The sequence below is a fragment of the Pteropus alecto genome, unplaced genomic scaffold, assembly GCF_000325575.1.
Source record: "Pteropus alecto unplaced genomic scaffold, ASM32557v1 scaffold134, whole genome shotgun sequence".
Classification (NCBI taxonomy): Eukaryota; Metazoa; Chordata; class Mammalia; order Chiroptera; family Pteropodidae; genus Pteropus; species Pteropus alecto.
Window position 1 is genome coordinate 12,148,587 of NW_006436283.1, and position 13,664 is coordinate 12,162,250.

General features: G+C 41.9%; 1 protein-coding gene across 3 annotated transcripts in view; it reads left to right on the forward strand.

Moving 5' to 3' along the window:
- Window positions 1-13,664, forward strand: part of TEX2 (testis expressed 2) — an 86,039-nt gene that overhangs the window by 30,160 nt on the left and 42,215 nt on the right. For all 3 annotated transcript variants that reach the window (XM_015589748.2, XM_015589747.2, XM_015589749.2), the window contains exon 2: window positions 7,430-9,083. In XM_015589748.2, the coding sequence (XP_015445234.1) occupies window positions 7,455-9,083 (1,629 nt within the window). In that variant the 5' untranslated portion in view covers window positions 7,430-7,454. The remainder of the gene's footprint in view (window positions 1-7,429; window positions 9,084-13,664) is intronic.

The following is a 13,664-nucleotide window of genomic DNA, read 5'->3' on the forward strand; positions in this document are numbered from 1 at the left end:
CATTTGCCCCTGAGCATTGCCTTTTGAAATGAACTGTTTTGTGACCACAGCCATTACCCCTTCTCTCATCCTCCTGGATTTTCGGCACCACGGTCTTCTAGGTTCCAGGTATTCACTTACCTGAAACAAACGTTTACACTCAGTTTTCAATTTCTCAGGAACCTACAGTGTGATTTTGGTTCCTAAGGTTTAAATATATATAAACCCAAACACTTAGCCTTTAAAGGTTTTAAACTACAAATTGACTCCCCACCTTTAAACTCAAATACTGTACCCATCCTGTACCCATCAGCGCAGCCCCCTCAGCTGTAGCTAAACTAATTGTTTAGCAGCCTTCTTGTTCTGATGTGACTGGTTCTCACCTCGGTGCCTTTCCATGTGCTGGTGTTTCACATCTGCAATATTCTTTTCTCTATATCTCTTCCTCCCAAGTCACATACATGACTTTTCTGCTAAAAAAAAAAAAAAAAAATCTTCCCAGACTTCTTGATTAGCACCATCTGATTTGGTCATACCTTTCATTACCTAAGGTGTATTTTGCTTTCATATTAATGTCATTATATGATTTATATGATGTCCATCTGTTTTCTCCTTGAGCTCCCTCCAGTGGATGTCACCTCACCATTGTCATCTTTTATAAACCTGCGTAGGCCTTGTGCGGTTGTGCTGGAGGCATGACCTGGTTTTAAATAAGTTACTGTGACCCGAATTTGGATTTCATTATTAGAACAATCTAGCAGTCTATAAAGCAAAATTCTATTCGTGTTGATTCTTTTGAACACCTTTTTCCTTCAAGGATGTAGCGCTTTTCCTAGGCAGGCCTTCCTCATGGCAGGCAAAAGCTGGAGCAGTGGCTGAAGCAGGTGGACTTGTTTACTAGTAGTAAAAATCCTGTGTTGTGTTGTGTGCAGTGCAGGCCCCTGCTGGGCTGTGAGTGTGGGTCTGGGAACCTGATAACTAATGGGAAAGGAATTTCTAACAATCAGAGTGCCTCGGGAGGATTGCCTGTACTGGAATTACTTTTCTCTCTCTTCTTTTTTTAAATGAAACTAAGGCTAGAGCTAGTTCATTATCTATAATGTCAATATTGATTTTTGTTTACAAGGTGGAGCATTAACAGATTAGAATAGCTACTGGCAATTCTCAGCTGCTTCGCTGAATATAAATGAATCAAGGGATAGCTGTTAAGATGTACTTGAGATTTTAAGGCTAAATCAGACCTTTCTGCCTTGGTTGACCAGAGTCACTGTTTTCTCTGCAGCATCAAGGTAGAAAAATGGAGTCTTAAAGCCTCTTCCCTACTTTTTATAAAACCAAATCCTATTTTAAAATGCACAGGTAAGAGGTGTTAAGACATCCTCTGCAATACAATGCAGCTTGCCTCTTTTCCTCTGCCAAGACTTTTTGAATGAAAACTGTTGACTGACACAAGCCATGGTAGCAGATGGTACTCATACATCATATGTCCAGGTGTGAACTTGTTCAGAGGCAGCAAGTATTTAACGGGCTGAATTTTACAAGGACAAAGAATTTCAATAAAGACCTTGAAGGATTTGCGATATTCCTGAGGAAGGAGGTGTATTCCAAACCAGACTTGCCTCTGATGATGCTGTGTTACTGAACTCTGTATCAGGAGACTGTAGGCATACCTTGGAGATATTGTGGATTTGTTCACTTCCAGACTACCATAGTAAAGTGAGTATCACAATAAACAGGGTCATAATCTTTGCCGATGGAGGGTCTTGCCCTCAGTTTATAAAATACATGACACCTATGAAGTGCAATAAAGCAAAGCATAATAAAACGGTATGCGTATAGATCAATTTTCAGTCAAGATTGCTTCCTTTCCTAGCTTCCTTCCTTCTCTCTTCCTTAGCACTGCCTCTAATCTATATGAATTAGAAGTTAATAATGAAAATAATAATTATCTATTACTATTACAGGCAATCCTCCCGAGGCACTCTGATGGTTAGAAATTCCTTTCCCATTAGTTATCAGGTTCCCAGACCCACACTCACGGCCCAGCAGGGGCCTGTAATAATAATGGCCACATTACTATTTGTCTGTTCTAATGTGGGAAGACCAAGCGGTTGAGTTGGTGAGCAGCCTGGACAGAGCTATTTTCTCTTTTTATGGCTCTGTAGGACCCTAAGATTGAATTGTTTCAAATACAGCTGGAGGTAGGAAGGGCAGTTATTAATAGAAAATTAGTCCCCCCAAAGATGCCACCAGATTCAGAGGTTATTATATCTGAGTTAATAAATACCAACATTGAGTTGAAATAGCTCTTCATTTCTGATTGTACAATATTATTTATTGTTGATTTTTTTTAGAGCCTAATTAATGATGATAACCTTTTTGAGTGACTAGAAGTAAAGTAAATTTCGTGGATGTTTGGTATTCTAACCCCAGATGTACTGAGGTCGATAGCCTTTTTGGAGTTCATGATAGTGAGGGCAACTGGCTACTGGCTTTCTGTTTGAGGCCTTTGTTTTTCATGAGTTCAGATGAAATGGGAGCCATTGTTTTGTTCCTTTTTTTAGACTGGATGGAATAGATCCTGCATAGATGCTGGGGAGAGAAACTCGTATTAGAGGTTTTCTCAATCTTAGGGCAACAAACATCTTTACAAGGCATAGTAACTTTAATGGGGAGTTACAGTCAAGACCTTAGGAAAGACACATCGACAGAACAATTTGAGAGCTCATGCTTCCCAGAAACATACCTGCTAAGGCTAAGGTTCAGAAAGCATTTGGTTCTAAATAGCGTTTTTCCCCCTAAAGCTATAGGAGCAAAAATATATTTGTATTTATTATCTTAGAATGTAACCACGTGGTAGTGTAACCTGAAGAACAATGTGTGCTTTTTAAATAGAATTGTTTTAATTGAATTAAAAGTAGTTCAAAGGTTATATTATTTAATTGTAAAGTTTTGAATGATGAAATTTTAAAAATCTCTTATTTTTAATTGTGGTAAAATATGCATAACATAAAATTTACTATCTTAACTGTTTTTAAGTGGACAATTCAGTGGTGTTAAGTATATCTACATTGATATGTGATCAGTCTCCAGAACTTTTTCATTATACAGAACTGAAAGTCTATATTCATTAAAAAACAACTCCCTATTTCCCACTCCCCGCAGCCCCTGGTAACCACCATTCTATTTTTCTGTTTATATGAATTTGACTACTTTAGATACCTCAGACGAGTGGAATTGTATGTAGTATTTGTCATCTTGTGACTGCCTTATTTCACTTAGCATAATGAGAACTCTGAGGAGAGTTCTCAAATGTAAGTGAGGGCTGTTTTGCTTCTGGATCACCTATAACTGAGTAGTTGTAGCCCTTTGGGGTCCTAGCTCATTGTGGAAGGGTCTCCAGTTAGTGCTCTGCCTCAGCCAGCCCTGGACTTTTATTCTGCTCAGGAGATCATTAACATGAAAGTTCCAAATTGCCAGAATCAGCCAGTGTTTTGAGGGCAAAGGTTGTTTCTGTAGAGCTCATATCTCTGGGTTCCCATTGAATTTATTTTTAGTAGTTTTCAGCAGAATGGTGAGCTAGATCATGGAGCCTGTCTTCCCAGACACCAGACCTCTGGCCTCAGTTTGTCACTGTTTCCTCTGCCACTCCCATCCATTTTGGGGCTGGACGTGGTTAATCTTTAGCACCATTTTGATCTTGACCAAATCAGACTTTTGCTTAAACGTATCTCTGGCAGGAAATCATCCTATGTGACAATGTGAGCTATAGGCTCTCCCCTCACAAGACTCAAAATCATCGTTAAACCCAAGGACTAGTGGTCTGCTGGTGGCTTTGGAAGAAGGAGACCTATTGGGAAGGAAATTTCCTTTTTTGGCGTTTCAGTTCCTGAAGGCTTGGGATAAGGTGGTCAGTCTGTCTTTCTCTCGCTCGCTCCCTCTCTCTCTCTCGCTCTCTCTCTCTTGCTCTCTCTCTCTGTCTCTCGCCTGGTTATAATTGAGTTTGGTTAGTAGAAGGCAAGAGGCCGGTTACTTTTTCGTGATGCTAGACTGTCAGATGGATAATGAGACTCTTTAGTGCATTTTGGTCACTTGTTGATTCTTGAGAACAAAACTCTTAGCTCCTGGGAGAACTGTTCATGAAGGAACACAGAGGGCAGATACCAACAGGACAAAGCAGTAATAAAGAGTATGCGTGACATGCTTGAGGAGGCTGCTTGCTCTGGTGGGAAAGGCACCAGGACATCAGTGTTAGAAGCTCCCCCTCAGTCAGTGCTGTGGCCACGGACAAACTGTGTAATCTTCCTAGCAACAGTCAGGTGCTCTTTCCTCTTGACCTTGGTTGTCCTCCAAGTCTGTGACTGTGGGTCAGTTTTGCTGGTCCTGGCAGCTAGCCATTGGGAGGACAGAGAGGACGGGCATTGGAATTGTCCCTAGGAGGAGGAGGGAGTGACTCAGTGGATCATCTAGAACCCAAACCATGGACTCCGTCAATTATCCAGCAGTTTTAGTCCTAGAAGCAGCCTTTGTTTATCTAGTCTAATCCCCTCATTTTGCAGATGATCAAACAGAGCCTTGAGATTTTCTTGTATTTAAAAAAAGTAGTGGGACTGCTATAGCATCATATGGCAGGTTTTAGTAAAAACAAAAAACAAAAAAACAAACAAAAAAATTAATGGAGTAGAGGCAGGCTTTGGTCAGCGTGGATTTGGGGGAGTTCACTCTCAATCTCTGAATCTACTGCCTGAGCCTTGGAGAAGGACATTAGCGATGGTGGGCCAGATTGCCTATCCCAGCTGGCTACCAGGCACCCAGCTCTCCATGGGGCCCAGCTGACTGACATAGGCATTGTTGGCTGACACAGCCTTGAGAGTCTGGTCAGAGATCTGCAGAGGTCCTTTAAACCAGCAAGTCAGGGGGCCCGACTGGATGGGGGAGGATTGGGCCAGTAGGCCCCTGGTGGCCTTTCCTGGGGAGGTGCCACTCACTTTTCCTTGGGGTCTTGCTTGGCTGCTCAGACTGCAGGCTTTGGGACGTGCTGCCATTTCGCCCTTTGGCCCTGGACGGGACCTGATTTTGCCTGAAGATTCCCAGGCCATCCCACCCTCAACTACAGATGGGCCCCACCACCCTTGCCTTGCTCACTGGTGGACCAGCTCATACCGTTCAGCCCCCAAATCGTGCTCTCTGTATTTGCACCTGTGCCCGCGGTCACCTTCGCTTGCAGCCACCACTACCCGTGAAGCAGCCTTATCATCCTTTATGTTATTAAAGCAATTAAATGATGCTTGTTTTTCAGCCTACTGAGAATTATCAAGTACCAAACTTTTTTTAAAAAATTACCTCTATAATTTTCTTTTTAAATTACCCCTATAAAACTAGGTGACAGTTAAATGAAAACTATGTGTTGCACTCGGTATTTTTTTTCTTACTAAGCCTACAAACCTGTTGGCTTAAAGATAACAGAGAAGGATTGTCCTGGAATGCTATGTCTTTCTAGCTTGCCTTGTCTTTCTGGATTTACAGAACATTGCAAAGCTATTGGATCCCCTCCTTCAGCAGCTGCCAGCTCCTGGATTTAAATTGCTTTGCCTGATAGATAGAGATCATTCTCTTTTCCTGGATCTAGTAGGGATAGGAGAGCCTGGGGGTCATGAATAAGCATGGGCAAAACTCTGTTGGAAAGTTTTTATGAAAGTAATTTCTCTGAAGCATTGATACCGAGAATGTGTGGTTTCAGATGTGTCCTTGTTATGACTGAACTGAAGTTCTTCTCTTTGTTAGGTTATTTCCTGTTTCTAGATTTAAGGTCACTGTTTCCTGCTTCCCATTTATCTTTTCTCTTGTTAGTAGTATTAGTTGCCAGCATTTTGAACATGAATATTTGGCAGAAAAACTTAAATGTAGAAGTTCTTCAAATTAAAGAAACAAGCAAGCACCATGATGTTGGTAGATTACTTGTATAAGTGTATTATATTGGATTGTGAACAACCACATATAAACATGAGGGTTTTAGATTTGGAAAGGACTCTTGATCCCCCATTTTACAGAGGAAGAGTCTGAGACCCAGCGGTCTTAGCTTGATCAAGGTCCCACAGAGTCAACTGGAAAAGAAGCACGTACCAGAAGCCCTGTTTCCTGGTCCCAAGGCTGTACTTTCCACTCTCCCATGATGCCTGTCTAGTGCTGATGGTCTCCCACTGCTGCCCAACACCCACCTGGAGGTAGAAAATAGACCTGTGTCGCAGGACTCACCATGTCCACGCTCATCTTCGTGCCTTTGACCCTTCTTTCTAATTATACCCATTCCGCCACAACCTATCGATCAGTTTCAAAGACCGAGCAAATGTCCTACCTCCCCACTGGTCTCACCCTTCTCAGAATGCCTGAAGTCCACTCTTCAGGTGTGTTTTAGCTCTTTTGACAGGGTCTCTTTCCAGATTGTGGTGTTAATTTCAGTTTTGTAAAGGGCCTATTATGCCTGGTGTCCAGTAAATGGGCCTTAAGTGAAGAGGGAGAGAGGTAATATAGTAGATCTCGCAAAGTGGGCTTGGTGTCTTTTGTTTTGACGTCCGGCCTTTCAGGTGTCTGTCCTCTCTCCAGCTAACTCCTAAACTCCAGAAGGGCAGCAAGTGTAGCTTCCTTGTCTCTCATCATAGCCTTTAGAGTTTTCGGCTGGTTGTGGGTTACAGCATTGATACTTCATTTTTTTCCTGCCCTGTGAATCTTGGATTCAGTTTAAAATATTACTTTGCTTTATCCTGAAGCCTCAGAACATAGCCATGTCTTCGTGGCTGCCTAAATTCTCTGGTCTTACGGTAACTACCATTTCCAGAATAAAGAAGCCAACAGGTCATAGTAATTAGTTTACATATTTCCTTTTCCACTCTTGGATACTTTGCTACTTACTTGCAGTAGCAAGATAGTATAAGTGTTGGTGGAAGATACGAGCCAAGTGATTGTTAGGTTTGCTGTGAAAATTGCAATGGAAGCAAGAACCCTCCTGGGTTAGCTTTTTATAGCTAGGAAACCACTGGTGACATTTTTGTTTCAAGATTTCTCAGAATCACCAGGATGCTGCATTTTATTCTGTCGGACTTCTGAAGTAATGCTGGTAACGTCTATTGTGCAGATACTTCAAGCCTTGAAATATAGAATTGCTTATAGAAATGAGCCACTTAAGAGGGAAGAAATGATTACTCAGATGTTGTGAAGACAGATTGTACGGCATTTTTAACACTGGTTTGTAGTTTGCTCATAAAAGAGGATGCTTAACTGGAATGTATCTGGTGAAAATTAAACCATTAAACCTACTCAAGTGAAAGACAGTGGCCATCTGCCAAGTAAAAGCATAATAATCACCGTTTATAAGTGAGTTTTGTCTGTACCTGACAGTGTCTCCTGGGGAGAAACCACTTTCTGACTTCTGGTTTTCTTGTTGTTCTCACAGAGCCTAAGCCCTTGTGAAGCTGGCAATGACAAGTCTGAATGGTCGCCATGCCGAAAAAACCATTGACATGCCAAAACCATCAGCCCCCAGAGTGCACGTGCAGAGGTCCGTGTCCCGAGACACTATTGCCATCCACTTCTCGGCATCCGGGGAGGAGGAGGAGGAAGAGGAGGAGGAGTATCTTGAGGAGGGGCTGGACGACCAAAGCATTGTAACGGGGCTCGAAGCCAAGGAAGACCTCTATCTTGAACCTCGGGGTGGCCATGACCCCACTGGCCCTGTGGCCCAGCCCATCCTGGCAGATGGACTGTCTGAGTCCCCTGCCATTTTGCTCGTCTCCGAGAACACTGTAAAGCTGTTGGAGTCCCCTCCTCCAGCAGTGCAAGTATTAAGTACAGTGCCATTGGCTCTGTCCCCAGGGTCGTCTTCATCGGGGCCCTTAGCTAGCTCTCCCAGTGTGTCATCTCTTTCTGAGCAGAAAACCAGCTCTTCCTCCCCATTGTCCTCTCCTTCCAAGTCTCCTGTCCTCTCATCCAGTGCCTCATCCTCCACCCTTTCCAGCTCAAAGCCCTTCATGAGCCTTGTGAAGTCCCTGTCAACTGAGGTGGAGCCAAAAGAACCCTCACACCCCTCAAGGCACAGGCACTTGATGAAGACATTAGTCAAGTCTCTGTCCACAGACACTTCCAAGCAGGAGTCAGATGCTGTGTCCTATAAACCGCCTGACTCCAAGCTGAATTTACACCTGTTCAAGCAGTTCACACAGCCACGAAACACAGGTGGAGATTCCAAAACCGCACCTTCTTCCCCACTGACTTCTCCCTCCGATACGCGCTCCTTTTTTAAAGTGCCCGAAATGGAGGCTAAAATCGAAGACACTAAGCGACGCCTTTCAGAAGTCATATACGAGCCTTTTCAGCTCTTTAGTAAAATTATGGGGGAAGAAAGTGGCAGCCATAGGCCCAAAGCCTTATCTTCAAGTGCTTCAGAACTCTCCAATCTGTCCAGCTTGAATGGTCACTTGGAAAGCAATAACAACTACAGCATCAAGGAAGAGGAGTGTGATTCCGAGGGGGATGGCGATGGAAACGATCCCAGCATCCCCAGAAGTGACCACCCAAAGTCCACCGATGAGCCCGCGAGAGAGGCGGAACCGAAAAGTTCTCAGGTGAGCAGCCTGAAGGATTTAGGCCTGAAGACAAGTTCTCTAGTCCTTGAGAAATGTTCTTTGTCTGCCTTAGTGAGCAAAGAAGATGAAGAGTTTTGTGAACTGTACACTGAGGAGTTTGATTTGGAAATGGAGGGGGAGAATAAAGATGAAAAGGTCCTAGGTATGCCTCTCAAGCCAGAGGTGCTGGCGGACGATGGGCCGGCTCTTGACAGTGACGACGAGGTAGACTCAGCCATGCAGCACCCGGAGTTACCGGTGAAGACGCTGGCCTTCTTTATACTGTGTGTCTATGCGTACCTCATCCTCCCCCTCCCCCATTACGCAAGTGGACTCTTTCTGGGAATCGGCCTGGGATTCATGACTGCGGTTTGCATGATTTGGTTTTTTACACCACCAAGTGCTCATAAATATCACAGACTACGTAAAAATCAACAACACTGGAACACAAGATCTCTGGATATCAAAGAACCAGAAATACTAAAGGTAAGCCTGTCCGCAGCAGCTGGCTAGCCACACACCTTCTCCCGCTACAGTCTTGTTATAGATTCGACTTAAGTTTTTTAGTTCATTGTCACAGGTTTTTGCATAAGCAGTGTTTTTAAGACTTTGGGTTCTCTTCGTTTCTAAGCACCCAAGAGACTTATCTGGTAAACCTTATTCTAGTTCAAATTTTGCTAATAGTTTTTCAAGGATCTCCATGGTGCTGGAGAGTAGCATTTACATCCAGTTCCCATCTCAGTCTCTCTCTAAACTTGCCTGGGATTTGCTACTTGCTAAGAATTCGTTATAGTTGACTTTGTTAGGATTAAATATTCTTGAGACCCTGGAGAAGGATTAAACACTGGAATGCAAGAGAAGGGAAAGGCGGAAGAGAGGCAAATTAATGTCAGCGGTTGGCCACTGCTGCCTCTCCTCTCTCCTCTGTGCACAGCGGGACCTGGGCTGGAAAAAGACATCACCATTCAGTGCACGTCAGATCTCAGGATTTGGGCCTCCTCAGGGGTACCATTAGGGTATAGGAACAAAAGATTAGAACTTCTGTTTTTATCTATGTTTGCATATTTAAAAAAATTTCTTGCTATTGTGCATGTTTAATAATACATATGATATAAAAATCCAATCGTAGCTTATATAGTTCTTAAGTCATAGCACATACTCACACATATATGGTCTTTAAAACTTATAAAATATACATAATATAAAATTTAGCATCTTAACCATTTTCGAGTGTACAGTTCAGTGGTACTAAGTACACGCACATCGTTGTACAGCCATCACCACCCGTCTCCATAACCCTCTTCATCTTGTAAAACTGCAGTTCTGTACCCGTTAAACAATGTACAACTGCTCGTTCCCTTCCTCCCCCACCCCCTAACAACCACTGTTCTACTTTCTGTTTTTTAAAATTTTGAATACCGAGTACATCATATAAGTGGAATCATATAGTATTTGTTGTTTTGTGACTGGCTTACACTTAGTATAATGTCCTCAAGATTCATCTGTGTTGTAGCATATTGCAGAATGTCCTTCCTTTTTAAGATTGAATAATATTCCATTGTATGTATATACTACATTTTCCTTATCTGTTCATCTGTAAATGAATACTTGGGTTGCTAAAATATGAGTTGCTTCCATGTTTTAGCTATAGTGAATAACATTGCTGTGAACATGGGTGAACAAATATCTTTTTGAAACCCTGCTTTGATTTCTTCTGGGTATATACCCAGAAGTGGGCTTGCTGGATCATAGAGTAATTCTATTTTTAATTTTTGGGAGAACCACCATACTGTTTTCAACAGCAGCTACCACCATTTTATATTCCCCCCAGCAATGCATAAGATTTCCAGTTTCTCCACCTCCACATGCTTGCCAGTACTTGATGTTTTCTGGTTTTTGATAGTTTTTTAATAGTTTAAAGCTCATTTGATTTTTCTGTTAATAGGTTTTTCTCCTTCCTGTTTAAGATGCTCAAAAAATGACTCTATGATATCTCTTTATGCAAAAAACAAAAACAAACAAAACAAGGAGAAGAACTCTTAAGGTCCAAAATATGTTTGTTTTGTTGTTTAATTTCATATTCAAAAGAAATACATGGTCAGTGTTTAAAAAACACAGGTAACTCAGAGAAAATGTATTGTTGATCAGACGAGCTGGAGGGAATTATAGTTAATGATTTTGTATATATCCTACTTTTGTGTTTTAAATTTATGCATGTACAAATATATATATTATACACATGCATATTCACACACTCTTTTTGTTTTCAATTAATGGGATCATATATTTTGCAGCCTGACCCTTTTTCTTTCTTTTACATGGCAATATGTTATGACACTATTTCTTTTTAAAGAGAAGCTGGTGCTGAATCTTGAGGATGTGACACACTTAAACTTAGTATTAATGTATGAAGTGGAGCAAAAGTGACTCATTATATATGGTTGCTAAGCTTTTTTGATAGGATGGTGCTGTGCCTACCTAAATTACATGCCCTCTAAGTAAATAACTGATAACTTTAGCAGAGAAAAAGGGCACTTATATTTAACTCAAGTGCCTAATGACTGACCGTGACATTCAGTTTAAACTGGTTTGAGCGTTTAATAGTTCTGGGACGATTTAAAAATCTTCACTGTTGACTCCAATCACTGATATATGTCAAGAGTTTGCTGACTACACAGTGGATGCCAACAGAACAGGATTTTAATGTTATTACACAGTCTCATTGCTTCGATCTGATCATTGAAACAGTAAAGGCAGTGCCAAGATGCTGAGCACCCACAGTGGGCTAAGTGTAAGGTAATTATTTCATTTAATCCTTATAACATTCCTTTTCAGTCGGGGTATGTGCTCATGAGGAAATGGAAGCACAGAGAGGTTAAGTCAGGGGTTCCCAACCCCTGGGCTGCGGACTGGTACCAGTCTGTGGCCTGTTAGGAACTGGGCCGCACAGCAGGAGGTGAGCGGCGGGCAAGCAAGCGAGTCTTCGTCTGTGTTTGCAGCCGCTCCCCAGCACTAGCACCACCGCCTCAGCTCCACCTCAGATCACCGGGCATTAGATCCTCATGGGAGCACCGGTCCCTGGTGCCAAAAAGGTTGGAGACCACTGGTTAAGTTACTTGCCCAAGTTCACACAGCTAGTGAGTGGTAGAGCATTGCAGGACTAATCATTTCTTTTAAGGAAGATGTTTTGCCCTCAGTGCTTGGATAAATGTATTTGAATTTTCTTTGCAGAGAACTAGTACTTCAGTGCTGTCGTAGACTGACACTTGTAATCCAAGCAAATTTCCATGGGCTACCTTATGAGTATTCTTCCTGATCGATGTTCGAACAACTCGAATTGATCATTTTGCTAGTTCTGTTTCATTCTTAGTCTTAATTTGTTTAGAATGGCTTCATTACTAATGAGGAAAAGTATATTTTAGGCTGAGTTTTTTTTTGTTTGGTGTGCAGTGCTGATTTTAGAAACCTGGCTAAATATATTATTCATTTTAAAAAGGAACACTACCACAGATAAGAAGGGTAGGTTGTATGTGGCAAGCCAGAGATTTCAAATGCAAATGTTCTTTGGTCTTAAGTAATTTTACTGAGTAGGAGATCGTGCTCTTGGGAACCATTTTTAAAATATGACACTTTAAAACATTTAGCAGTGTTGACATTGAATTCGGCACCCAAATGTTGTGATAAAAGGAACCTATAGTTGGGTCGAACTTTGCACAGGTCTGTAAACCTGTTTCTAGGGTGAGTCCAAAGAGCTATTTTTTTGAAAATAGCTTGATTTGGGGGATTAGTCAGCTGTTTTGAATTATATTCTGCACATCTGATTCTATTTAGTTGGTGTTTATAGAGGATATAATGGTACAGTTCTTGAAGGCAGGTATGGAAACTGTTTAACCCTTTTCCCATTTATGAAAAAATAGTGCAGCTCACATAGGAATGCGACGTTTTCTAGGATTTGACATTTTCAGCGATCGAACTACTAAGAACAGAATGTCATAAATAGAATGATGTCATTTGTTTCCAAAGACTATGAATATACTAGAGCGATGCGAAAATAGTCATAAAAGTGAGATATTTCATGGCAAACTTTGAGGGTAAGGATAGGACTATAATCCGCGAATTATCTCAGGGCAAATGGGAAAAGGGTTAAAAACTTTAAATAAAAACTAAATTTTAATTAAAAAAAAAATCACTGAGATCGGAGGCTATAAAACCTGCCTGTGCTAAAGATCTCTAGTACAGCGGCCCAGCCGCTTGGTAGTGATCCTGCACTTCGTGCCTGGCAGACTCCGTGTGGGAGCCCCGTGATCCATGCCCACAGTGAGCTTGGTGCTGGAGGACTGTTTTCAGAGACCATGTGTTTTTAAACCTCTGAACCATATAAGTTATTGGTGAGTCCATGAATCTGGACTGAGAGGCTGGTTCCTTTATTGGCTCCATAAACAATTCATGGAGCATTGCAGTTTTCCTTTATGTGACTTCACATAATGAAAAAAGGGAGGAGAAAAGTAAAGCTTTTCTGTACATTTTTTAGGTGAATTTATTATTCTATCCACACTGCAGACATTTGTATTTAAAAATGACCCTGAAACTAGTGGTGAGTATGTGGAATGGCGAGCCAAAAATACAATTTACAGCCAAGTAGTAGCTATTCTCAAAGACTGGTATGCAGTTGGCTAGGCCTCCTGGTATAACACTGACTCCCACTCTGAATCCCGCTGATCATTAGCTGTCACAAAGTCCATAGAAAAACTCTTAGAACCTTTTCCAAAGCCCACTTGTTCTTAATGTTTGGGAATTCATAGCTGATGTGCATCAGCAAATAGGAAAAAGGTTGCCACAGGCATTCAGCACAAAGCGGCATCTGAACATGTGAAAGTTTTCCGGGGGAAAACTGAAATACTAGGAGAAGCTAACGTAACTTAAAGCGCGGCAGTCTGGGTACGTAAACTCAAGGCAGAGCCTCGTGTGTGCTGCGCAGTGCAAAGTCGTCATTGCAAGCAACCACCCCTTCGGCGGTAGCCTTCCAGGGGTTTTGTTTTGGGTGACTAGCTATCTACACAGGGCTGG